Source organism: Aquarana catesbeiana, linkage group LG07, assembly GCF_042186555.1.
Source record: "Aquarana catesbeiana isolate 2022-GZ linkage group LG07, ASM4218655v1, whole genome shotgun sequence".
In the NCBI taxonomy this organism is placed as follows: domain Eukaryota; kingdom Metazoa; phylum Chordata; class Amphibia; order Anura; family Ranidae; genus Aquarana; species Aquarana catesbeiana.
The window spans coordinates 23851503-23877980 of record NC_133330.1 but is presented as its reverse complement, the minus strand read 5'-3'; the positions used below and the strand labels follow the sequence as shown (position 1 = coordinate 23877980).

Sequence of the window (26478 nt, the reverse complement as noted above, 5' to 3'; positions counted from 1 at the left end):
TTTGGTCTGAATTAAGGACAAATGTTGAACTTTTTTTTTTTTTTTTTTTTTTTTAATTTTTTTTTAAGATTTGCATTTACATACAGAATTAATTTGCATGTGCTAGTAAAATTTTAGTTAGGGAGGGTGGAGTTGCTCTTTAAGAGGCCAGTGTATGAATCATTCTGCTTGCATTGACCATGCAAATGTTGGACCGCTGTCCTTCACCCCACTGGTCATACCTCTTTTGCTCCCACCCATTTCACGGTCCTACAATTTACCAACGGCTGCCTTTTTGCACACCCAAGATTGCTCACATGACCAAGTACAGTGGACACCTGGGCTGGAGCACTCAGAATCTGATGCAGCTGTGCATGATAGCCAATCAGCTTCCAATTCCTCATTTTTCAATTAAACTTGGACAATAAAACATGGAAGCCGATTGGTTTCTGTACAGAGCTGTACCAGATTTTGCACTCTGCAACTTTAGTAGATAAACCCCCCCCCAAAAAAAAAAAAAAAAAAAAAAAAAAAAAAAAAAAAAAGGTCTTGGCCTACCAAAAAGGTCTTCCCTATATAATCCCATATCTGTTGCAGCATTTATATCCATCCACAGACCAATTTGGTAACTTTGTATAACTTCATTATAAAGAGGGCAGATGTTACCTCCCCGAGAGATAATGTCTTCTAATACAGTGGCTGCGATTTCATCCGTGGCAGCAAGGTCAGATGGCTCAGTAGATGTACACACCCATCGGAATGGCCCGAATCCCAGAGAAAAGATGTCTCTGAAGAAAAAAAAAAAAAAAAAAAAAAAAAAAAAAAAAAAAAAAAGGGAAGGAGGAGGAAAACAAAAACACAACTTAATTAGCAGATGTTTGAGATTCCTCGCTGATTAATCTTGGCCGACACGCTCCGTCTTTCATCTAATCTGGGGGAAGATTATCGCTTAGCATCCAAAAAGCAAAATCATTAAGATTCAACTCATAAGCCTGTTCTGAGAAACTTCAGAGATAAAATTAGCGGTCAGGGCTTCGGAAACTGGGGATCTGTGCGATTCTCACACCATTACCCCTCTTTATAAGCCATGATGAACGCCAGACTTCCCTCCAGTCTTGCACAGTTGTACCGGCTCCTTTCCTGGACTGAAATGGTTTACTCGTGCACCCAGTGTGCATGAGAAGCTGTAGAAAGTCAGATGGAGCCCACATTTCCTGGCTGGAGGACATCCAGCATAATCTTCCTTTTTTCCCCCCATCCTGACTGGCCAAACCCTTTCATTCAGTGGATTTCAGTTCTTCCAATCATGGATGCTCAGCATCACATGTGGGCGTTACCTAGGGTGGTTTGCATGCAAATGCAGCATGCCCAAGCACACCCACATATCAAAGCTCCTCCCATGAGCCAGCCTACTGCTTGGGGGAGGACCAAGGGCTCTGGTGCTGGGGAGGACCAAGGGCTCTGGTGCTGGGGAGGACCAAGGGCTCTGGTGCTGGGGAGGACCAAGGGCTCTGGTGCTGGGGAGGACCAAGGGCTCTGGTGCTGGGGAGGACCAAGGGCTCTGGTGCTGGGGAGGACCAAGGGCTCTGGTGCTGGGGAGGACCAAGGGCTCTGGTGCTGGGGAGGACCAAGGGCTCTGGTGCTGGGGAGGACCAAGGGCTCTGGTGCTGGGGAGGACCAAGGGCTCTGGTGCTGGGGAGGACCAAGGGCTCTGGTGCTGGGGAGGACCAAGGGCTCTGGTGCTGGGGAGGACCAAGGGCTCTGGTGCTGGGGAGGACCAAGGGCTCTGGTGCTGGGGAGGACCAAGGGCTCTGGTGCTGGGGAGGTTGTCAGGAAGCTCCGTAAAGCACCCTGCTGGCCCCCTCCCACCAATCATGACCCCTCTGAATTGCCCAGAGAAGCACAGAGACCCAGTGAGGAGATCACTGGGTCTAAAATGTAGTATGCCATTAAAATGGAAAGATTGTTTAAAAAAGGTTATTAGTATGTTGATGGAAGGGTGCAAATGCCTGACTTGTCATATATACCGACACCAATATACCATATATGAGGTCTCACCCCATTATATGCTGGACATAGGACGGGTATCTGAATTCTGCACCATTTCCTCCTTTCTGCTCCACATCAGCACCTGGTTCAGGGATAAAATGGTTTCAGATAAAGCATATTTAAACCAAAATGTAACATATTGCAGCTTACAGTCTTTGGATGTGATGGTTGCATTAGTTTTAAGGCTTCACCACCCCCCCTCCCTTTTTTATTTTCACCAGGTGATCCCATTCACTGCGCTGTGTCAATGGAGAAGAGTTGTCACCCTAGGACAGGAAGTATATTAGGACTAAAGAACACCTTCCTCTTTTTCCAGCCATAACAGAAGGTTATTTTTTATTTTATTTTTTTTGAAAGCCCATGGCATGTGAAACACACTCTAAAAACTTCACCCGGTGCCAAAAAAAAAAAAAAAAAAAATATTATATATGTGCACACACATAAGGAGTGAAACACAAAAAAGTGCAAGGGGTACACAAGCCCTCTAAAATCAGACGGCCTTGCCCTGACGGGGACAAGGGTACTTACACTTGGTCCATCTGGCCCCCTTTCTCTGGAGGGCCTGCCGAAACAGACCCAAGTACCCGAAGAGAGACCCCATGAGAGAGAGGGCGAACCAAGCCAAAAGGTCATGTCCACCCCCTCCCAAGACTTTCAGGGCAGGCCCGAGGACCTGCAACCCTACTCAGACAAACCGTGTACAACACAAAAATACAAAAAAGGTGACACACAAAGGAAATAAATAAAAAGAAAGTAGGGGGAGAAGGAAGGAGAGTGAAAAAGTGGCCATTGTGCAATATAATGGCCAGGCATAAAAAAAATTCCTCCGGTCCCAGCCAAAAGGCCTGGCCCAGGAGGCAGGTGCAAAAAAAAGCGTGTAATGGGGCAGTGACCGTGGTGCCACAAATCAAAGGGACCCTCACTCAGTGATTTTATGGCACCCCTGGACTGCCACTCCAGGGGCACATACACTATAGGCTTTCGGACCAACAACCCAGACCACAGCAGCTCCCACCCCAGCCAGGAAGGCCTGAAGTTCAGGAAGCTTGGCGAGAGCCCTTGCTATCAGGCCCCACCGTCGCTCCCATCACTCCTACCCAATTACATTCGGGGAATACTAACCGCTCCTCCCCCTTAGAGAGGAGCCGGTGTTCTCTCCCGAAAAACTGACTGGAGCTAGAGCTACCCCAATCTAGGCCAGAAGGCCAGGGACCCGACCCTCTGGATCAGACCCAGATGCAGCACCTATCCTCACCAGGAGAACCCTTCCGGACGGCTAGGACTCGGCCCCACTGACGTCTCAGTGGGCGTCCAGACACCGGCACTGGCGAACCGTCTTTCCAGGTCCAATTACACCATTGGATTTGCACGTGCCCTCCCTACACTCGGAAGTTGCACAGCGCCTCCTCTGGAAACTGATAAGAACAGATACTACACTTGATCTTAGCCAAAAGCCATAACATAAGGTGATGTAGTACACACACAGAGCACTAGAAAAATGGCAAGTGATAACAATAGCTGGCTCATATTAAAATTACTTTTGGTAGGAAAACGGGAAGAGTCAGGAGGTATCTTCCAATAGTCTGCAATTAGCCTGAATGCCTCTTAAGGAGGTTATGTAACAAACAGGTCTTTATGGAAAGTTTCAAAAAAATATATTGTATTCGGTCACTCCAACAACTTTCCCCTCCCCCTTTTAAACATATTAGCTGCCTTATATTCCGTATTAACATTACCTGCTCTCTTAGCCTCCAAAAGAAATGCATTTCCGTAGTCCCAGAAGAACATTCCGCTATCCGATAGCTTGTTGATCGCCGCTATCTGCCTTCTTAGGCTGCAAGAAACGCAATTCAGCATTCCTCAAATAAAATATATACTCGCAGTAATTAGAGTTATTTAACTGAAAAAAAAAAAAAAAGCCAGGAGCTATGGAAATCACCACAGCACTCACTCCTCACTTATCAAAGGGCTAAATGTGGGGTTTCAATCATACAAAGGGAGCCTCAAAGCAAGCTGCTCTGATACTGCTTTAGCCAACTTATAGTGCTTTAGGAATCCTGTGTCATGTCAACTGGTGTATTGTAAATAGTTCAATTTAGGTTTAATCTGAGTTTTACAAGACCAAGATACAAAAAGGAGACACAAAAAGTAAAAAACTGTGCTGCTAGCTCTTTAGCTAACCCATAGTGCTTTAGGAATCCTGGTGTCGTGTCAGCTGGTTTATTGTTAAAGTTCACTCAGTTTAGATTTGGTCTGAGGAGTTTACAAAACAGAGTTCTAAAAAAAAAAAAAAAAAAAAAAAAAAAAACCACAAATGTCAGCAAGTTTGTTGCATTTTGACCTTATTCCCAGGTAAACAAGTTCATTTCATGCCCATTTTGGCAGCAATACCAAAAAAAGTTAGGGAGGGGGAACAGACTATACAGATTATTTCCGTTGGTTATTAACAAGAAGCGCCGACATCTCACCTCTCTTGTACATGCTGGTGGAAGGTCTGAGGGTCAGTGGAAAGCATCTGGTTGGCTTCCTGGAAAGGAAGCTGTACAGGGTAATATCCGCCGCTAAACGGGTTGTGGCAGGAGGTTTGGTCAGATCCCAGATCTGCCAGCAACTCGCCCGTCCTCTCATACTCTTCCACAAGCCTCTCCCTGCAAAGCAAGACACATAAAATATTCAGAGGTGTGTGGGTCTCTGTGTATAACACTTCAATGGTAAGGGTGGCTACCTGGTCTTCAACCTTTGCAACCACTACTACCAGGGTCAGAATAGACAGAGAGGTTTTATAACCAAAACTAATTACCAGCCCGTTAGTTTCCAAATATGCCTTTGGATAATCAACTAGATAGAGGACACGACTATCTTTCACTCACATGCTGCAGTTTACTTCAAGTTGACATTATTAATGGATACTGGGAGATCTTTAGTGACACATTCCCCCAGGAATGGGTTTGTTTTTCCCCCTCTGCCTCCATAGCTCCCAAGCCGGGCGCTCATTACTTCCGCCTCTGGGAATCAAGCAATTGGTAGTCTGATCAAGCCTTTGATGTACTGTAACTACACACGCATCTACCCCTGATGAAGCGAGCATGGTCTTGCGAAACGCGTTGGGATACTTTTATGCATGTGTACTCTGCAATTTACATTTTATACGTGTAATGACATTTTCTACTATATGTATCATTTCAGTGGCTTGGCTACGATTCATGTTTGCATGACGATTTTAATAAATTTTGAGACTGCATTTACTCTGTCAATTGTCGGCTAAACGCATTCACCTCATTTAAAGTCCCGGGGCGATTTTTTGTGTTGCATATATTGGGATGGAGGTGGTTTGCGGGTGACACCAGACCTTTTCCTTTTTTGTCTACAACCGTGACTAGACTAGAGATATCTTCCTTAGACAGGAAACGGTTTTGGAGATCTTCTCCCCATACAATTTCCAAGAGAATTTGATCCCTCTCTGTGCAGTTCCTTTTATTACGGGACATACAATAGTAACCATAGTCACGTATAATAGTAATGACCCAGAAAAGAACAAAAAATTCTTACTCCGCCTAACACAGGAAACAGTTTGAGATTTTTATTCATAAACATTGTTATGCCAATATTTACCAAACCGGTGCAGATGTCAGCAATAGCGAGGAAAAACTGAATCATCCACCACGTTGCTGGACAATAATTCATCTCATAACCCATCATGTGACACGAGTACATAATGGGTAACAGACTGCCGCCTGGCACTCACACCGATCTTATCTCACATGTGTTTATAATGTTAATACAAAGCAGAGCCAACACTTCCCAACCCCCTCCCCTATATTGTTACACAGAGAGAAAAAAAAAAAAAAAAAAAAAAAAAAAAAAAAGGGAAGAAGAAGGACTTGCCAGAGGTGCACAACGTTCCCATGATATCCCAGGCTTAGGGTTTCTTTATCCTTTCGTGCTTTTCTGAAAGACACAAAAATAAATATTTTTACTAAGAATTTTAAGTTGCACACCAAGCTTTCCAACATGGACAAATGCTCAGCCATATAGTAGACCAACTGAGAAGCTCTGATGATCATAATATAAAAATGTGTATATATAATTTTTTTTTTTTTTTTTTTTTTTTTTTTTTTTTTATTACACACACACACACACACACACACACACACACACACACACACACAACTCTCCCTACTCCAGCCCTTAAAAAAAAAAAAAAAAAAAAAAAAAAAAAAACTTACCTGAGCCCAATCCAGAGCAGTGCACAAGAGCAATGGCAACAGGAGTCATTGTCAATCACAGCCAGTGAGGAGGGAGTGGGGGGGGGCTTTGCAGGGCAGAGCCGCACTGTGTGTCAATGGACATACAGAGAACATACATACACGTGCCCTCATAGCAAGTGGCTTGCTATGGGGGCACTTGGCAGCGGGGTACCCAAGAAGAGGATCGGAGGTGCTCTGTGCATGACAGATGATAAATATTATTAAATAATTCAGGAGACAGGATTGTCTGTTTTTTCGGCTTAAAAGGATTTGGAGTATTTTGTTTTGGAATGGGGGGGGGCACACCAGTTGAAACGGCTGTGGTAATTACTAAGGCAGTGAAACTGATCAAATCACCTGTGCAAAATAGAGGAAAGTCTAAAAACCATGACCTGTTGGGGTGCCTTGAGGACTGGAGTTGAGAAACACAGGAATGGAGCACTCCTAGAAAAGCCTTCACCTGCTTCTCTTCCCAGATGAATAGCACAATTCTTTGTTCAGGCATCATCCAGGGTCACTACCGGCTCCCTGGATGGAGATTCCGGTTTGGAGATAACACAATCAAGTAAAACCTAGCATCTGTTCAGTTCTTGGTTGCGTTTAAAGTGGTAGTAAAGTCAGCTTTGTTATTTCTACCTACAGGTAAGCCTAGAATAAGGCTTACCTGTAGGTAAAAGGAAAAGGTCTTAAAAAGAGTGCCGTATAGGAGATATTCAACCTGCATGCAGCCGCTGACGTCACCGGGCATACCGTGCGGGACCTTCAGAGCTTCTTGCCGGAACCGAGGTCTCCCGCACACAGATGTCATCGCGGTTTTGGCCACTCACAGCACCGGAGCATGCAAAAGAGGTCAGCCCTCAGCAGTGACAGCGCATCGCTGGAGGGCTTTGGTCCAAGGTAATGATTTCATAATGTGCTAGTATGTGATGCATATTAGCACATCAGGACTTTGTCTTAAAGGGTTTTTTTTTTTTGGGGGGGGGGGGGGTTCCCCCTGCAGCAGTTTACTATTGGGAAAAAAAAAAACAAAAAAACACTTGACACAGATCAGACCTTTCCGCTTCATCTCACTTTGCGATTTGCTACCAAGTTACAATGTTGCAGTCTGATTACTGGGGGGAGAGGAGACTGAGAAAACCATTCCTTCTGCCTGCAGTAGATTGATGACATCTCAGCCTAGGCAAAGTCTCTGACTGGGGCACAAGGGACTTTTGACTGATGCAGAATTTTGTAAGATGTTAGAAATGCATTCCTGGTTAGTGAAAGGTTCACTTTAATGGTTTAAATCTTCATTTTTTTAGTAGTCATTTAAACTTCATACATGCCTTAGAAACACTGTTAGGGTAAAGTATAGTATCTATGTTCTGGTTAGATCTTCCGAATACACAGCTTACCGGATCCTCTGAATACACTCATCCAGCGAGTTTGTAACCTCCATCAGCCAACCCTGCTTGTGACGCTTTAACAAAGCATTTTCATCAACCTAACAAGACCAAAAAAAAAAAAAAAATCAGTTTTGTTCTGTTATTTACTAAAATTTGTTTAGTTTAATTTGTTTTCATAATTTGACTGAATTTCAGAAAAATTTAATCGGTTCAAATGGCACTCAAATCAAATTACATTAAAAATTTTAAATTTATCCCATTTCAAATGTCAGAAGGTCCCATTCTATTTGAATTTCGGAAGGTTCTATCCTATTCCTTCAAATTGGATTAGAAAACTATTCAAATTCCGTCCGAAATGTTGTTTTGTCATTTCAGATTAGAGGCCAGCTCCAATTTAAAGGCAGGCAGTGGATCGACCGCCAGGTTTAGTTTCCACAAAGCTGATTCTTCTCCACAGTCTTCTGAGTTCCACATTTACTACTGGATAGATCGGTATAGGTTGTGGGTGACCTGATAATTTCCCAAATGCCTGGTGAGACCACTGTCATAGTGGTCATTCTGAGCTGGTAAGGAGCCTCATACCTCACTTGGGTGCAAGTCACACTGGATGCTGCCATTAAGAATTACTGTAACCACACCCCCCTTGCATCTGCCAAAGTACGGCTCATTTCTCTTAGATTCGTGAATGCATGCAATTTCGCACTTATTCCCCACTTTTAGAACCTAGTCTATATAGCAGTTGTCTCCAAACTGCGGCCGGGGGGCCGAATGCAGCCCTTGGGGCACTATTCCTCCCAAACTAACAAGGGGGCGCCATCCCTACCAACAAAGGGAAATCTGAGGAATGTTTCCAAAACCTTGTTGAATCTATGCCACGAAGAATGAAGGCAAAAGGGGGTCCAACCCAGTACTAGCAAGGTGTACCCAATAAAGTGGTCGGCGAGTGTATATCAGCTGTCAGAGAAGCCAATATATGTACATACTTGTTAAGGGTCAATGACTCACTAAGTAGGGAAAGATAGATATAATAATAAAAAAATAAAAAAAAAAAAAAAGGGGGGGGGGGGGGGCGCATCCTAGATGCAAGCAGCCTTCATAAATTTGAGGATACCTCTGCAATGACTCCTACACAGCCAACAATCGTGGCCGCCTTCGCCTGAGCGCCGCTCATCCCTCCGAGACCAGACGTGACAAACACCTTCCCAGCCAGGTCCTCCAAGCCAAGGTAACGGCGTCCAGCGTTTAACACGGTCAGCTGTGAGAAACAGACAAGACATAGAACCTTGCCAACACCCATCTATTCTTCTACTTAAACTGCAGAGCTACCCTATAGATGTCTGGTACAAAGTCATAGCGGACCACCTCAATCACTCCAGACTTCCTTAGTGATAATATTACTTACCACTGTACCATGCACAATACCCTGCGGACCAATGTAACAATAGCTCCCTGCAGTCATCTGTCCATACCTGTCAAGAAAAAAATAAATAAAAATTAAGTTTTGGCTTTTAGGAAGGAGGCTTTCTAGTCTGAGCCCTCAAGAGTAAAAACCGAGAGCTGTGTAAGGGTCTGAGCCCTCTGCGTAAAACCTAACGCTGTGTAAGGGTCTAAGCCTTCATGGTAAAAAAAAAAAACAAACAAACAGAGTGCCGTGTAAGGGTCTGAGCCCACATGATGAAGCCAACTGCTGTATAAGGCCTGAGCCTCATGGTAAAGCCAAACACTGTGTATGGTCTGAGCTCTCATGATAAAGCAGAGTGACATGTAAGATCCTTTATCAAAAAATCTGCTGTATGAAAACAAAATTTGTTTTGTTGGAAGATGGTGCCCTAGACACTTCTAGAACTGGAAAGTATCTGGGGCAGCATCTCTAACAGCAAGTACATCGTAGCAATAAAAATGATTTCATGTAAAGAATCAGACCCCACATAGCCCTCCCATACAAGTTAATGTGCTGAGAGTGTAGACTGCTTTTCTAGGGAACTTCTTTAAAATCTGTAGTCCTCATTGAATAAGAAGTTTTTTTTGTTTTTTTACTGGGGAAAAAAATTAGATGATTGCTTGGCATGCATGGGTGGAACCAGATGTACCAAGGGTCCCATCAAATCAGAAAATTTTGGCTTAATCTACAGCAGCTTATCAAAATGGATCCGTGTGATCCAAGTTCAGCAAACACATCTGATTGGCTTCTGTGGACCTGCAACTTACACTGCTTCGATAATGAAGCCCCAAAATAGTGACCATTTTACTATCAGATCATGAAAACACAGCAGGTGGGGCAACTGTGCTAAAATTGGTTAGAAATAAGGGAATGTTCTTACATTGTCACACCCAATGCGAACATCCTGTTGTAGTCTTTCCTGGAGGAGTAGTTGGGAATCACCTTAAAGAAAAACCAAACAAGGGGGAGAAAAAAAAAAAAAAAAATTATGAGAATGAATCCAACTTGATTGCAAGAGGAATGAAAACAAGATGTAGGTTGCGACTTACCATCCCGTTGGTGATGACCACCCGTGGAGCTCTGGGGTGACTAGGAAAGAGGCCCAGAGGATGTCCGCTGTACATCACCAGGGTCTGATCTTCTGTCATCTCAGCCAGGTAATACATCACAAGCCAGAACTGAAGATTCAATGGAGAGAGAAGAAGAAGACCAAACCTTGAAGTAGAACTACGGGCAAAACTTTTTAATTTTGGATAGAGTAAGGGAGGGTTATAACCCGTCAGATTTTTTTTTTTCCTGCCAACTGTGTCCCATTCACTTCCTGTCCCATGGCCAAACAGGAAGTAAGGAAATCTTTTAGGAACCCCCAGATCATCAGAACTAGAAGTTTACCCTTTAGGTTATACTTTAAAGTGTATCCAAAGCCAGCAAGTTTTTGAAACAGCAATGGCCAAGACTAACATCAAGATTTTTTATTTTTTGCCATGTGTCACATTGGGGAGGAGATTTTCCTTTATTTGCCATTGCAAGATACAACAGGAAGTAGGATAAAATCTCTTCAAAGTAAAGGAACTTAAAGATAAAGTAAAGCACTTTATCTAGTGTGTGACAGCACTGTTCTAGACGTTATTTCTTTGCACTATTTTTTGCACATTGGAAGATATAATTTATATTAGCATTCTGCACTGTAGAGATTGCATGCCGTGTACATTGTTCTAGACGCCATTTCTTTGCACTACTGCCTTTTTTGCACATTGGAAGATATTATTCATATTATGAGCATTTTGCACTTTAGATTGTACACTGTGTATTTTGTGCCCTGCTGAAATATTTCATTTTGGAGGTCCACTATCCATGAATATTTAGCACTTCACAGTAGCCACGTAGCACGCATATAGTCATTTGAGTATCACTTAGAGCGCACCACCGCTATTTTATAGTAACTCAAAATTTTAGCCTTTCCTCTCACTTTAAATTCATGAGAGGGTCACCAGGGGAAAAAAAAAAAAAAAAAACGGAGTTACTAACCGGTAACATCCTTTTCCAGGAATCTTTCAGGACAGCACCATAGAGAGACACCGGCTCCTCCCCTCTTAGGAAACACCGCCTTCCAATTCAATATTTAAATCTCATCCTCCCAACGGCCCCTCAGTTCTTCACGAGTTCCTCCGGCCAGCTGGGGAGACACAAGAATACGTCATACAAATCTTTATCTTACCTGACGTTCTCATGCGATGAGTTCTCATAGATAATCAAAACCTGGGTGGGTACTAGTGCTGTCCTGAAAGATTCCTGGAAAAGGATGTTACCGGTAAGTAACTCCGTTTTTCCCCATTCATCTTTCAGGACAGCACCATAGAGAGGATAAGCGAGCACCTTACCTTAGGGAGGGACTACTGCCTGCAGCACCTTACGCCCAAAGGCTTGGTCTTTGGCTGACAGCAGGTCCAATCTGTAATGCTTCACAAACGTGGAAAAACTGGACCACGTTGCTGCTCTACAGATCTGCTCCGGAGAAGCACCAGCCCACTCTGCTTGAGAAGTTGCCACTGCCCTGGTGGAATGTGCTTTAATACCCTCCGGGGGCTCCAAACCCCCGATTACATAGGCCTGGCTAATGGCCAACCTTAACCATCTGGCTATTGATCGTCTAGAGGCTTTGAACCCTTTCCTAGCCCCTGAAAACAATACAAAAAAAGAATCGGATTTCCTAAACTGTTTTGTACTAAGTACTGAAGGACGCACCTTCTAACGTCCAGTTTGTGAAAAATATGCTCCTGTTCCCTCACAGGATTCGAACAGAAGGTAGGTAAAATAATTTCCTGGCCCCTATGAAAACTAGAGGCCACTTTTGGTAAAAAGGCCGGATCCGTTTTAAAAATCAAACGGTCCGGAAAAACCTGAAAAAAAGGCGCCCTAATAGAAAGGGCTTCGAGTTCACTTACTCTCCTTGCTGTGGTGATCGCCACCAAAAACACAGTTTTGAGGGTGATCAACTTCAAGGTACAGGATTCCAATGGCTCAAAAGGATCCCCTGTAAGAGACTGTAAAACTAAGGAAAGATCCCACACTGGGAATGGGGAACTTTTAACAGGCCTCTGTCTGCCTAAAGCTCTAAAAAACCTAGCTACCCAAGGATCTATAGCTAGCGGCTTTTCCAGGAAAACGCTTAGTGCCGATACTTGTCCTTTCAAGGTGCTAAGGGCTAATCCTTTGTCCGCTCCTGCCTGCAGAAACTCTAATACTGCTACAGAACTTCGTACATCGAAGGAGCTTTCTGTGCACCAACTGTTAAAGCGTTTCCACACCTTTAGATAAATGGCTTGCGTCTCTCTTTTCCTGCAATTTAGGAGAGTTGTCTCTAGCCGATCCGAGAAACCTTTGCCCTTTAGCAATTCTTCCTCAGTAGCCACGCTGCGAGGTTCCATCGCTCCACCTGAGGGCAACAGATTGGACCCTGAGAGAGAAGATCCTCCCGGATAGGCAGAATCCAGGGAGGCTCCACTGTCAGACTCTTCAAGAGGGAGAACCACGGCCTCCTTGGCCAGTGTGGTGCGATCAGAATGAGGGTTGTGTCTTCTGACCGAAATTTTCTCAGAACTGCTGGAATCATTACGGGAGGGGGGAAAGCATAACACTTTGAGAAACGCCAGCTCTGAGCTAGTGCGTCCACCCCGGCTGCTCCGTCCCATCTGTTTAGGGAAAAGAACAGACGAGCTTTCGTATTCGCCTTTGAGGCGAAGAGATCCACGTAGGGGACCCCCCACTTCCGAGTAATCATCTCGAAGATGTCCTGGTTCAAGACCCAGTCGCCTTCCTTCAGCATTTTTCTGCTCAGAAAATCTGCTACGTGGTTCTGCTCCCCCTTCAGATGTATTGCAGAGAGAGAGAGAATGCTCCCTTCGGCCCACCTGAGGATGGATTCTGCCAGACCCCACAAGGATCTGCTCCTGGTTCCCCCTTGCCTGTTGATGTAGGCCACTGCTGATGAGTTGTCCGAACGGACCCTCACATGCTGCCCCAGGAGTTCTCTCTGAAAAGCTCTGAGAGCCAACTCTATTGCTCTCAGTTCCCTCCAGTTCGAGGACTTCTTTGCGTCTTCTTTTTCCCAGGTGCCCTGCATCATCTTGGAATCTAGGTGTGCTCCCCACCCTGTGCCGCTCGCATCGGTCGTAACCGTTATGGACACTGGAAGAACCCACTCCAGGCCCTGTGAGAGATTGGACCCTTTCCTCCACCACCAGAGGGACCTTTTGACCTGACTTGGCACAGATATAAGGGAGTCCAGAGATGCTGGACTGTGGTCCCAGACACTCAGAATAAACAGCTGTAGGGGGCGAAAGTGCAGCCCTGCCAACTGAACTGCCGGAAGCGTGGAAGTCAGTAAGCCCAGTGCTGACATTGCTTTCCTTACTGAGATCTGACTGCTGCCCTGGAGCAGTAATATTGCTCTGTCCACCTTCTGGATTTTTTCTGCTGGAAGGAACACTTTTTGTTTTGTCGAATCCAGTACATAGCCCAGGAAGGTGACCTTTTGGGCCGGAACCAAACTGGATTTTTCCAGGTTCAAGAGCCATCCCAGGTTTTCTAAGCTGTCTCTTGCTACCTGAAGATCCTGGTACAACTGCTCCGGGGAAGGAGCAAACAGGAGTAGGTCGTCCAGGTACGCGACTACAGAGATGCCTCTGAGCCGCAAGAAAGCCAGGACCTCCACCATCACTTTGGTGAAGATGCGGGGGGAAGAGGATAGTCCAAAGGGGAGTGCTTTGAACTGTAGATGAAACGTTCCTTCCCCAGTTCTCACCGCCAGTCTGAGAAACCTCTGGTAACTTTCTGCGACTGGAATGTGCAGATAAGCGTCCTTTAAGTCTATTGACGCCATGAAGCAATTTGGGGGAAGAAGCGCTTTCACCGAATAGATAGAATCCATCCGGAATTTCCTGTAGGTAATTGAGACATTCAGAGGCTTCAGATTCATGATAAGCCTGAATTTTCCCGAAGGCTTGCGGACCACAAAAATGTGGGAGTAAAAGCCTCTGCCTATCTCCTCTACAGGAACCCTCACTATCACCTCTTGTTCCTCTAACTCCTGTAGGGAGGATAGAAGAGCTGACGCTTTCTCTGCACACTTTGGCAGCTCGGTGACCAGAAGTCTGTGCTGAGGAGGTTCTGAGAACTCTAGCTGGTAACCTCTTCTTATGATCCCTAACACAAACTGGTTGGAGGTGATCATCTCCCATTGTGGGAGGAAGGCCCCCAATCTTCCTCCCACCGTGGCTACCCCGTCATTGGGTCTTCTTGGGCTGTTCAGGAGGGCGAAAAATCGCCCCTCCCCGCCCCTTGCCCTTCTGCCCCCAAGCTTTTTTCTGCCGCTCTCCTTTTGGGGTTTCAAACTTTCTCTGGGGGCGAAACTTTCTTTTAGCCTGCTCCCCAAACTTCTTTTTAATGGGAAAGGCCTTTTTCTTATCGGCCGTCCGGTCTAAGACGGTCTCTAACCCTGGGCCAAACAAGAGATCTCCTGTGAGGGGAATTCCACAGAGTTTAACTTTAGACGCGCTGTCTCCTTGCCACGTCTTAAGCCATAGGGCCCTTCGAGCCGAATTAGTGAGGGCTGAAGACCTTGCGGACATGCGCACTGATTCGGCGGAAGCGTCCGCAATATACGCTACACCCTTAAGTAGCATGGGAAAGGAAGCCAAAATAGTCTCTTTTGGCGTTCCTGCCTCAATATGCGCCTTTTGCGTAAGCCAATATTCCATATTGCGGGCCACTACTGTGACCGCCATGGCAGGCTTAAGGTTTCCCTGTGACGAATCCCAGGACTTCTTTAAGAGAGAGTCCATCCTTCTGTCCATGGGGTCTGCAAGAACCCCCATGTCCTCGAAGGCCAGATCTGTTTGCCTGGAAACCTGAGAAAAAGCAGCATCCAGCCTAGGGGTCTTATTCCAGACTAGAGACTCCCCTTCTGAAAAAGGAAACCTTCGCTTCAAAGCCCTTGAAAAGAAAGGTTTTCTCTCAGGATCTTTCCATTCATTCTTTATGGCCTCAACCAATACATCATGGACTGGGAAATCCTTCCTTTTTTGTTCCCCAAGACCTTTGTACATTTGGTCATGGAGCGATAACACCTTCTTTTCTTCCTGAATTCCCAAAGTGGTGTGAATAGCTCCCAAGAGCTCCTCCACTTCGTCCAGGGAAAGCTTATAGCGAGAGGTTTTTGTGGATTCCCCATCCACCTCCTCCACATCCGATTCCCTTTGAGAATCTGAAGCGGTGCTATCTGGCTCCTCCTCAATTTCCACTCTGGAGCCCCCTGGTCTCTCTCCACTAACAGAGGGAGTATCCACTGGGCTAGGTGTAACACTCTGCTGCACTGGTAAAGGACTGCTTTGGGCTTGCGGCAACTGGAAGCTAGAAAAGAGTGCCTTAAAGGACTGAAAGGTGCTAGAAAGCTCTTTGACGGATGCAGCAAGATCTGTACCCTGTTCTGCTGCCTGTTCCCTGACTAATCCATCAATGCACTCCTTGCAAAGTGCCTTGGTCCAGGATTCCCCCATACTAACTCTACAAGAGGGGCATTTTTTCTTTGAACCATGAGGCGACTTGCTTTTCTCTGTGGCTTTCTGAAAAAGAAAGAGAGAGTCGCCATAAATGCCCAATCCCACCAGTGCTTTTACAGAGGACCACCAGGAGTGCCCCCCCCAGGACCAACCACCACCAGGGTCCCAGACACACTCCCCTTCCCCCCCAACCACCAGTGAGGGGAGAACACCCGTGAAGCCATCGGGATTTAGGTAAGGGAACACCACCCCAGGGTTCCACTTACCTTAGCATGGCTGGTGCTACTGTCTCCTGGAGCAGTTCTAGAGACCTCTGTCTCAGACATGTCCGCTGAGGATGGTGGTCGATCGTTTCCCCCGACAGCTGACTCTACAGCAAAGCAAGAGGGTCGCACCAGCCGAACGCTCCGTCCGTTTTCTTTCCCCGCGTCCGGAACCGGAAGACGCGGAATCGTCGGAAGTGCCCGCCCTCGCCGGAACTGACGTCACCCGTCATCCGACCCGGCCATAGAGCTTCAAACGCTGGCTGCACAAGCAGGAGAGACTCAGGCACTTCCCACAGCGCCCCCCTGGGCAGAAGAAACACGGACCTCCTCAGCTGTCTCTTTCCCCAAGAGAGGCTGAGGCGCGCCAATTCAGTTTTAAAAACAGGTAAGTATGGCTTCCCCAGCCTTTACCTAACTGAATAAACAATAGTAGAGGGAAAGAGCTAGAGAGACCCGACTCCCCCTCTTCCTCACACCAAATCTTTGGCTTCAGTCTCCCTGACTGATCCGCCACGGTTCCCAAGCAGTGTCTCCCCACCGGAGGAAACACCTGAACTGAGGGGCCGTTGGGAGGATGAGATTTAAATATTGAATTGGAAGGCGGTGTTTCCTAAGAGGGGAGGAGCCGGTGTCTCTCTATGGTGCTGTCCTGAAAGATGAATGGGGAAAAATAAAATAAAAAAGTGTGACTTTAGATGCACCTTAATCTGACCTCCGACCTTCCCTTCAGTCTTGCACAGTTGTACCAGCTCCTCTCCTGGAATGAAATGGCTTCCTCTGATTTCACTGCACACTGTGAGCTTCTCACAATGTGAATTAGAATCTGCAGCAAGTCAGATAGAGTTCCACCCTCATTTCCTGGCTGGAGGATATTCAGCATCTACACCCCGACTGTCCTCTCCCCTTTTATTTATTGGGCTTCAGGTCTTGCAGTCATTCTTGGCATCACAGCTTCCCATTGCCAGAACCCTGCCAGCCCCTCCTAGCATCCATGATCTGTCTGCATTGCATAGAGAAGCACAGAGACTGAGTGATGTCAGAGTCTAAAATAAAGTATGTAATGGAAAATGCAAAAGGCCCATTTAAAAATGGGGGTGGGGGGTTTGCAACATCAGCTCCCAAAGCAATGGTACAGTGGCCATTGATGCTCCCAGCCTGTACCAAGAACCACTCTATAGATGGCTGATGTTTTCAGACACTTGCCATTACGTCACATGAGCTGCAGCAATTCGGCATGGCATGACTCAAGGTCACGTGACTCAGGACAGAACCTCTGCAGGGCCTGCTTAATTATAACCGACAAGTATGCTTTGCTGCCCCCCCGAACCCCCCACCCGCCAAGTGTTGGATTCATTTGAGAATAGGAACCTAATGTTGGGGTGGGCGAGTCTGGTTTAATTATCCCAGGAGACTCCCACTAGACAGTCGCCCCATGCCAGGTAAAACAAAGAGCAATGCGAAGAATCCCAACGCCGCGCATTCTGCTTCCATAATTAGGACACAACCGATGAGCCAATGACCTGCCCATGACAAAGGAGAACCTGGCACATCCACATGGAAAACTTTAATGAGAAAATAGCAACAAGCCTGCAGTCCTTAAAGAGAACCTGTCCTTCACCCACGACAACCATTTACCCCCTTTATAGAGGGTGGGGGGTTTGCAATTCGAATAGTTTTTACATGTCATGTTCTTTGCATTTGTGCTTTTCCACTTCTTTGGTCGTTTACAGTTACATAGCTCCCAACTGTCCCCAATTTGGAACAAAGTCCCTCATTTTGGTCTGATACAGAAATATATATCACACACATACAAACTTTATTATTACCCAAAATGAATAGTTGTGTTGGATGACAGAATACTGCAATGATAAAATCATATCACCCACCTGGGCCCAGTTGCTGAACACCTGCCCGTTCCCTCCGTAGGTCACCAGTTCCTGGGGAAACTTATCGGAAGGAAAACAGACAGCTGTCAGGATTAGCCAATATTACAATATTCTGAGCATCTCATTCAGGGAAGCATTTCAATGGGCTGTCTTATACATGAAAAAAAAAAAAAAATTTTATTATATAATAAATAAATTCATACTTTGCGCACCCCAAAATGGTTACATAAGCAAAGTGCGTTGGGGTGCCATTAACAATTAATGGCACCACTGTGCGCCTGCAGAGAGGGATGCTCCTTTTTGCGATTTTGCACACATTCCCGAATTGCACAAAATGTGAACCTGGCCCAACACAGCTTTCAACTCAAAAGATGAAGCCTTTCTGAAAAATGAAAATAGTTAAAGGAATTGTAAAGTCACTATTATTTAAAATTTAACAAGTCCCACGCCAGCCCTGTCCACTCCTCCTGTTCAAGTGCCACCAAAGGAAGCCAATTGCATGGGGGAACTTGTGCAGGCTCATTTCTGAGCCTGGCTGTGTGCATTCATAGATACACCCAGTAGGACCTTCCCTCCCTGACAATGCAAGGTTTTTTTTAGCATAAAAAACACAAAAGAAAAAAGAAAGTACACCAACCCATGCACTTAAAGTCCAACTGAAACTTCAGAAAAAAAAAAAAAAAAAAAAAAAAAAAAACAAAACCACCCAATACATTTCAGGTGCATTGGAACAAAAAGGAGTCTTGTTCATTTTCTTCCTAAAGCAGCCACAGCCTGAGTATAAAAGCCTTTTCCCTGCCAGCATGCTACAAAAAAAAAAAAAAAAAAAAAAAAAAAAAAAAAAAAAAAAAAGACCCTTTCTCTCTCTGTGTGGGAGCAGTGAGCTCTCTCCAACACAACACCTGCCAAGTCAAACCTATAGCTACTACAGAGAGACCACTGCTTCCCCACAGACTAAAAGGGTCCTTCTCTACAGCATGCTGGCAGGGGAATCAGCCTTTTCTTCGCAAGCTGTGGCTGTTTTACAAAGAAAAAAAGACTTTGCACGCTTTTTGTTTCAATACACCTGGAACGTTATTTATTCAACTTAAACTAATAGGATGAGTGGGTACACAAGGCACCACCATGGGGAGTCTCAGCAAAGGTGAGCAGGAAACAATGAATCTAAAGTTTTTGGCTATCCACACCAATGCCTGGTACATATACAGTGAGATTAAGCGGACAAATTATCTTTTTTTTTGGGCATGCTAGTCAAATATTGAAAATGAAGAGGTTACTAAAGTTACGAAAATTTTCGTACAAAGGAAAAAAAAATAAATAAATAAATAATATATGTCTCAATGAATTTTTTACCTGAGCTACGGCTGGATCCAGATTATTCATAATCATGTGCATTACAGCCGCAGCCTGCTTTGTTTTGCATGGATACTCCGAGATCGGATACGCCCTGAAAAATAATAGCAATCCAGGATTAATAAACTGATTTTTCACCTTGCGCAACATCAGCTGCCTTGTATGTGCAACGTCATGTGATCAGCGGACCCTGCAACACGCAACTCTGCTCTGGGATCCAAGATCTTTATATACACTATATTACCAAAAGTATTGGGATGCCTGCCTTTACACACACATGAACTTTAATGGCGTTATATTCCGTAGGGTTCAATATTGAGCTGGCCCACCCTTTGCAGCTATAACAGCTTCAACTCTTCTGGGAAGGCTGTCCACAAGGTTTAGGAGTGTGTCTATGGGAATGTTTGACCATTCTTCCAGAAGCGCATTTGTGAGGTCAGGCACCAATGTTAGACGAGAAGGCCTGGCTCGCTGTCTCTGCTCCAATTCATCCCAAAGGTGTTCTATTGGGTTGAAGGTCAGGACTCTGTGCAGGCCAGTTAAGTTCCTCCACCCCAAATTGAGCCCCAATTAGCCATTTTTCCTCTCTGGTGTCATGTGACTCGTTAGTGTTACAAGGTCTCAGGTGTGAATGGGGAGCAGGTGTGTTAAATTTGGCGTTATCGCTCTCACTCTCTTACTGGTCACTGGAAGTTCAACATGGCTCCTCATGGCAAAAAACTGAGGATCTGAAAAAAAAAAAAAAAAAAAAAAAAAAAAAAAAAAAAAAAAAAAAAAAAAAAAGGGGGGGGGGGGGGAGAGAAGAATTGTTGCTCTACATAAAGATGGCCTAGGCTATAAGAAGATTGCCAAGACCCTGAAACTGAGCTGCAGCACGGTGGCCAAGACCATACAGCGGTTTAACCGGACAGGTTCCACTCAGAACAGGCCTCACCATGGTCGACCAAAGAAGTTGAGTGCACGTGCTCAGCGTCATATCCAGAGGTTGTCTTTGGGAAATAGACGTATGAGTGCTGCCAGCATTGCTGCAGAGGTTGAAGGGGTGGGGGGTCAGCCTGTCAGTGCTCAGACCATACGCCGCACACTTCAAAATTGGTCTGCATGGCTGTTGTCCCAGAAGGAAGCCTCTTCTAAAAGATGATGCACAAGAAAGCCCACAAACAGTTTGCTGAAGACAAGCAGACTAAGGACATGGATTACTGGAACCATGTCCTGTGGTCTGATGAGACCAAGATAAACTTATTTGGTTCAGATGGTGACAAGCGTGTGTGGGGGCAACCAGGTGAGGAGGACAAAGACAAGTGTGTCTTGTCTACAGTCAAGCATGGTGGTGGGAGTGTCATGGTCTGGGGCTGCATGAGTGCTGCCGGCACTGGGGAGCTACAGATCATTGAGGGAACCATGAATGCCAACATGACTGTGACATACTGAAGCAGAGCATGATCCCCTCCCTTCAGAGAATGGGCCGCAGGGCAGTATTCCAACATGATAATGACCCCAAACACACCTCCAAGACGACCACTGCCTTGCTAAAGAAGCTGAGGGTAAAAGGTGATGGACTGGCCAAGCATGTCTCCAGACCTAAACCCTATTGATCATCTGTGGGACATCCTCAAACGGAAGGTGGAGTAGTGCAAGGTCTCTAACATCCACCAGCTCTGTGATGTCATCATGGAGGAGGGGAAGAGGACTCCAGTGACAACCTGTGAAGCTCTGGTGAACTCCATGCCCAAGAGGGTTAAGGCAGTGCTGAAAAATAATGGTGGCCACACAAAATATTGACACTTTGGGCCCAATTTGGCTGTGTGTTGAGTTATTTTGAGGATCAGAGCGGGTCGGATGTCAGCAGACATGTCACCGCTGACATCCGTCGCTCCATAGGCCTGTATGGAGCATCCATTCAGGTCCGCAAAAAAAAAAAAAAAAAAAAAACACAAAAAAACACCGGCATGTGAAAGGGCCCTTATACAAGCTATACAAGCTGTACACTCACTACTTTACATTGTAGCAAAGTGTCATTTCTTCAGTGTTGTCACATGAAAAGATAAAAAAATATTTACAAAAAATGTGAGGGGTGTACTCACTTTTGTGAGATACTGTAATCACACACATTTTTTAAAATTCTCTTTTTTAAAATTCTCTTTCATCATTCATTAAAAGACAGAGAGAGGAAGCGCACCTCTCTGGTACACCACATTATTAAAAGATATATAAAAAACACTTACACTCACATGTCATCTGTCAGTATTGGCACCTGGCTGTACTGCAGGGGAGGGGAGTCCTCGCCATGTACTGGGTGCCATAGGTGAGGTTAACTTCAGCAAAACGAACACAGCATGTCGAATGGACAGGCAGCGGCGCCAGTGGAACTTGGCCATTTAAGTCAATGGGGCACAAGCCAAATGCTTTGTTCCATTGAAAACTGCTGCTTGGCCGATAAGATAGAGATAAGAGATATAGAGATCTCTATCTTACTTTATCCAAAGAGTCCTGCCTTGGTTCTACTTTAAAATCTATTTTAGGTACAACTATAAGTGCCTGACTTCTATCTTTATTTTAGCTTTCAGACTCGAAGAGGGGAGGCAGTACTCAAAACCATTTAGGGTTCTGTTGCTTTGCACTGTGCTGTCAGTGTAGCAGGGAGAGGGAGAGGGATGTACTAATCTATATGCTGCTTCTCCTTTGCTGACCAATCAGCATAAAGGGGTGGTCCCTGACCAAGCCGTACTTCCCCAATTACACTGGAGGTCACAGAGCAGACTCTGCTATTTGGATCACAATACTGGCTGAGCAGAACATGGAGCCTTTTGGCTGTGATAAAAACGGTAAGGGGAGTCACCTCATGTGGATATTGGGAAGGAAGCGGTACATGTAGATGTGTCCATAACTCCGCAGCTCGTTCACAAATTCCGGAGCCAAAATCCCATGATGTTCCGGGGGGAAATATCGTAAGGCGTTCTGCAGGGCGAGCTAAATGGTGAACAAAAAAGCAATATTAACAGAGCAATAAACACCAACGATACATCTGCAATGCTATGAATACTTTTGTTTACCAGCCATATCCAACATAATTCTAAAATACTTTATGCCAAAAGGGAAAATTTATAGAATATTAACCCAACTGTAAAAAAAAAAAAAAAAAAAAAAAAAAAAACCAAACAAAAACACAAATTTATAGGTAGAAGAGTTAAAAAGGGGGTGTGTGCACGCTTCTGCATGTCACTGCTGTTGAAGTCCTGCTTGTACCAGACCCTTTAACTGACCCCTTTAGTGTAGTCTGTGCTTCTCTATGCACTGCAGGCAGATCATGGCTGGTGGGAGGGGCCAGCAGTGTGCTGTACATAGCTTCAGGTGGTGTTTTACTGGCCAGATCACCGTCTTAAGACAGGGTGAGGGGAAAAAAAAAAAAAAAAGAGAAAGAAAAAAGAATGCAGCTACCAAATCTAATGATTGGTAAGCTGCAATATATAAAATGTGTGGTTTAATACCGCTTTAAATTTAGTTTTGAGTAGAGTGCTGAAAAGCGAGAACCTCTGTCAAGTTTTTATTGCTGTGACCCCACTTGCTTCTTTATCTTTAAATTCTTACCTATGTTCCAGTCCCCATTTGTTTTTTTTGTTTTTTTGTTTTTTTTTTTTTTAAAATGCTCTTCGTTTTTGTTCCTACTGCTACATTTTGATTCTGTAAATAAGGTTTTCCATGTTAAATCATACTCGATCTTGGAAGCAGGCAGGGTCCATTGCTGCAGTTGTTGGCCTCTGAAGCCCACCAGTCTTTATTTCTGGGATTTCGGTGCAGCTGGCTACCCAGCATGCACCCCCTGTTCTCGTGCCTGCACAGTAATGTCACTGCGTGGCCCCGAATACAGTAATAGGCAATTCCCATGGACTGCAAGAAATAAAGCTAAAGACGGCTTTTTTTTTTTTTTTTTTTCCCCTGAAACTTCCCTCTTAAAATGTGTGTGTGTGTGTGTGTGTGTGTGTGTGTGTGTGTGTGTGTGTGTGTGTGTGTGTGTATGTGTGTGTGTGTATGTGTGTGTGTGTATATATACACACACACACACACACACACACACACACATTTTAAGAGGGAAGTTTCAGGGGAAAAAAAAAAAAAAAAAAAAATTAAAATTTTAAATAAGGAACTTTGAAGCAAAATAAGGGCAAGTGCCCATCTGCAGCCTCATCAGTTCACATCAATGCAGCAGCCTCGCCAATTCCATCTATTGACTTCCTATTACAGAGGCCGCCAAGTAAACAGAAGATTCTCACTGTATGTAATCTGACGGCGCTCATCCCGCCTCCGAGGCAGCCAAAATTGAAGTATTGGCGTATAACACGCACACGCTATTTGCACCCGATTTTCATGGTGAAAAAGTGAGTATTATACATATACACATACATACAGTTTTTTTGGCCAGTGGGTGGAATTCCACTATAAGTTGGGCCCATGACCGTTGCCCCCAGGTTTCCCGTTTCAGGGTGGCTCCTTTCTCTAGCAATGTCCTATGGAACCACCCTTGTATGCAGAGACTAGAGTGGTGTCTCCCTACACTGTGTGCATCAATAGAAACACACAGCCCCATAGCCGAGGATGGCAAGGCATTCCCCTTCTCACCTCCACACTAACAGACTGGCTGAAGACTGCACTGTTAACTCTTTCCTGTGAAGTTCAGGGAAGCAGCACAGAAAGTTGTAAACTGCAAGTGCTGGGGTAAGGATTTTAACAAATAGTCTACTGGGGAATGGTTATTTTTACATACGGAGTACGATAAAATTAATGGACTGGAGGAGAAGTGGAGAATGCAGAGTTTGCACCTGGAATAAAAACAAAATGATGTTTATTGGCGGCGGTGAAGAGACGGGAGAACATCCTACAGATAGGAATTTACTAACCGTGATGAGAGGTTGTCCCATTGATCGGATCCTCATGGAACACTGAGCAGCTGTTACACAAGAGCTGACAATCATTAACCTGATGTGCGAGGAGAACCTTGTCTGCGCTCTTAAAAGAAGAGGAATTGCAACCTAAACCATGTTCGTTTTAGACAAAATAAATACGGTTGCAGTAATCCTGCATTCACGTGCCATTGTAAAAGTAAATAGAAGGTTAGAAAATTCTATCTGAATGATTTACAACCCTGTTTGCCAACCTGCGTATGGCCCTTGGCATTCCTCATGCGGCCCTCGGGGCCCCTGCAGGCACTAATCTGTTTCTTTATTTCCCTGTTATAGCAGAGATCTCTAGCAGTCTTGTGTACATGTGTCTCCAGTCTATGACCATTCCTTGAAACATGCCCATCTCCTGAATGGTGCCCATCTCCTGAATGGTGCCCATCTCCCGTGCTCACAGTCCCGCGACCAGCTCACATCTTGTTTGCGATCTCTGCCCATCTCTTGTATCATATGCCTCTAGTCTGACTATATCCTGTTTTGTGCCTGCTGTCTCTGATAATGAATTTTAGGTGCCACCTTTTGGTGAGGTTGGGTGGCAACACTTGAGGTCTCTCCCCCCCCCCCCCCCTCCCTATATCAAGAAAGTTGACCACCACTGCTTTACAAAATTTAGAGGATCAGATAGCAATATTTTTTTTTCTAACTGAGCCCCAAGTTTCTAGGGTTTCCAACTCAAAAAACTTTTTATTCCCCATCAGAAAATTGGTCAATGGTCAAATAACGGTCTGATCCATTGCCTGGAAAGAAGGTTAGTAGAAGCTTCCACAACTTTTTAGAAGGCGGGAGTAAAAGCTACAAACATTCATTGCTCTCGATGAGTAATCACGTTACTAATGCCTCATGGGCGCAGCGCTACAGATAATGGGTACCCCCCCCAGCTGTTCTGTCCATCTATGCCCAGCCTAATACACAGTATAAGAGAATCAGACGAATGATCGTCCGTTTTTTGCATGCTAGTCTCAATAGGTTACACAAATTCTTGTAAGACAGAATACAACTTCGGAACTGTAATCTTTCATTTCAGAGCATGAGTGGTGTTGGTCACATGAGGTTTTTCATACAAACACTACATGAATTACACTAAAATCATTCGTTTCGGTATCTCGAGAAACTTTTCATGTTTGTCCCCTTGAATATTTTTTTTTTACATGATCAGCTCTTGAAAGCTGTGTACTAACAATCAGATGATCACTCTGAAAACCTTCCCCCCGCCCCTTCCAAATTTTCTCATCTCCAGTACAGGCCTTTAAACTGACCCCATACACCCCAACTTTAAAGATCTCTTATTTTCAAAAAAAAAAAAAAAAACCCACACACACTTCAATCTAATTGCAGTGCTTTACAAATGTATTCATTTGTACAATTCTTTTATATCCACCATCAAGCATGGAGTACAAGGGTCTGCTTGATTGGAAATAAAGTTAAATTTCTGGTTTAGGTAACAATATGAATGCGATCTATACACTGGGGGGAGAACCTCTGGGGGAATATAGGATGGAAAAGGACCTGGGGGTCCTAGTAGATGATAGGCTCAGCAATGCCAAGCTGCTGCTAACAAAGCACACAGAATATTGGCATTAAAAAGGGGATCAACTCCAGAGATAAAACGATAATTCTCCCACTCTACAAGACTCTGGTCCGGCCGCACCTGGAGTATGCTGTCCAGTTCTGGGCACCAGTCCTCAGGAAGGATGTACTGGAAATGGAGCGAGTACAAAGAAGAGCAACAAAGCTAATAAAGGGTCTGGAGGATATTAGTTATGAGGAAAGGTTGCGAGCACTGAACTTATTCTCTCTGGAGAAGAGACGCTTGAGAGGGGTTATGATTTCGATATACAAATACCGTACTGGTGACCCCACAATAGGGAGAAAACTTTTTCGCAGAAGGGAGTTTAACAAGACACGTGGCTACTCATTAAAATTAGAAGAAAAGAGGTTTAACCTTAAACTACATAGAGGGTTCTTTACTGTAAGAGCGGCAAGGATGTGGAATTCCCTTCCACAGGCGGTGGTCTCAGCGGGGAGCATTGATAACTTCAAAAAACTATTAGATAAGCACCTGAACGACCGCAACATACAGGGATATACAATGTAATACTGACATATAATCACACACATAGGATGGACTTGTGTCTTTTTTCAACCTCACCTACTATGCAAGGTATATCCCTATATTACAAACTTTTTTTTTTTTTTTTTAAATAAAAAAAAAAAAAAAAAAAGTATTTAAGATATATATATAGATATATATATATATATATATATATATATATATATATATATATATATATATATATATATATATATATCCCCCCCCAGAAGTGATGTCATGTAGTGTATTTTCAGACAACTTTCAT

General features: G+C 44.6%; 1 protein-coding gene across 1 annotated transcript in view; it reads right to left on the bottom strand.

Annotated features, from left to right (window-relative positions):
* UROC1 (urocanate hydratase 1) overlaps positions 1 to 26478 on the bottom strand; it is a 40497-nt gene that overhangs the window by 13362 nt on the left and 657 nt on the right. Inside the window, exons 2-14 of the mRNA XM_073591779.1 lie at positions 22006 to 22136; positions 19167 to 19260; positions 17814 to 17873; positions 10151 to 10279; positions 9982 to 10043; positions 9063 to 9129; positions 8772 to 8915; positions 7670 to 7758; positions 5910 to 5976; positions 4497 to 4672; positions 3765 to 3862; positions 2038 to 2110; positions 646 to 767 (exon numbers count right to left, since the gene is read on the bottom strand). Coding sequence (XP_073447880.1) covers positions 646 to 767; positions 2038 to 2110; positions 3765 to 3862; positions 4497 to 4672; positions 5910 to 5976; positions 7670 to 7758; positions 8772 to 8915; positions 9063 to 9129; positions 9982 to 10043; positions 10151 to 10279; positions 17814 to 17873; positions 19167 to 19260; positions 22006 to 22136 — 1312 coding nt within the window. The remainder of the gene's footprint in view (positions 1 to 645; positions 768 to 2037; positions 2111 to 3764; positions 3863 to 4496; positions 4673 to 5909; positions 5977 to 7669; positions 7759 to 8771; positions 8916 to 9062; positions 9130 to 9981; positions 10044 to 10150; positions 10280 to 17813; positions 17874 to 19166; positions 19261 to 22005; positions 22137 to 26478) is intronic.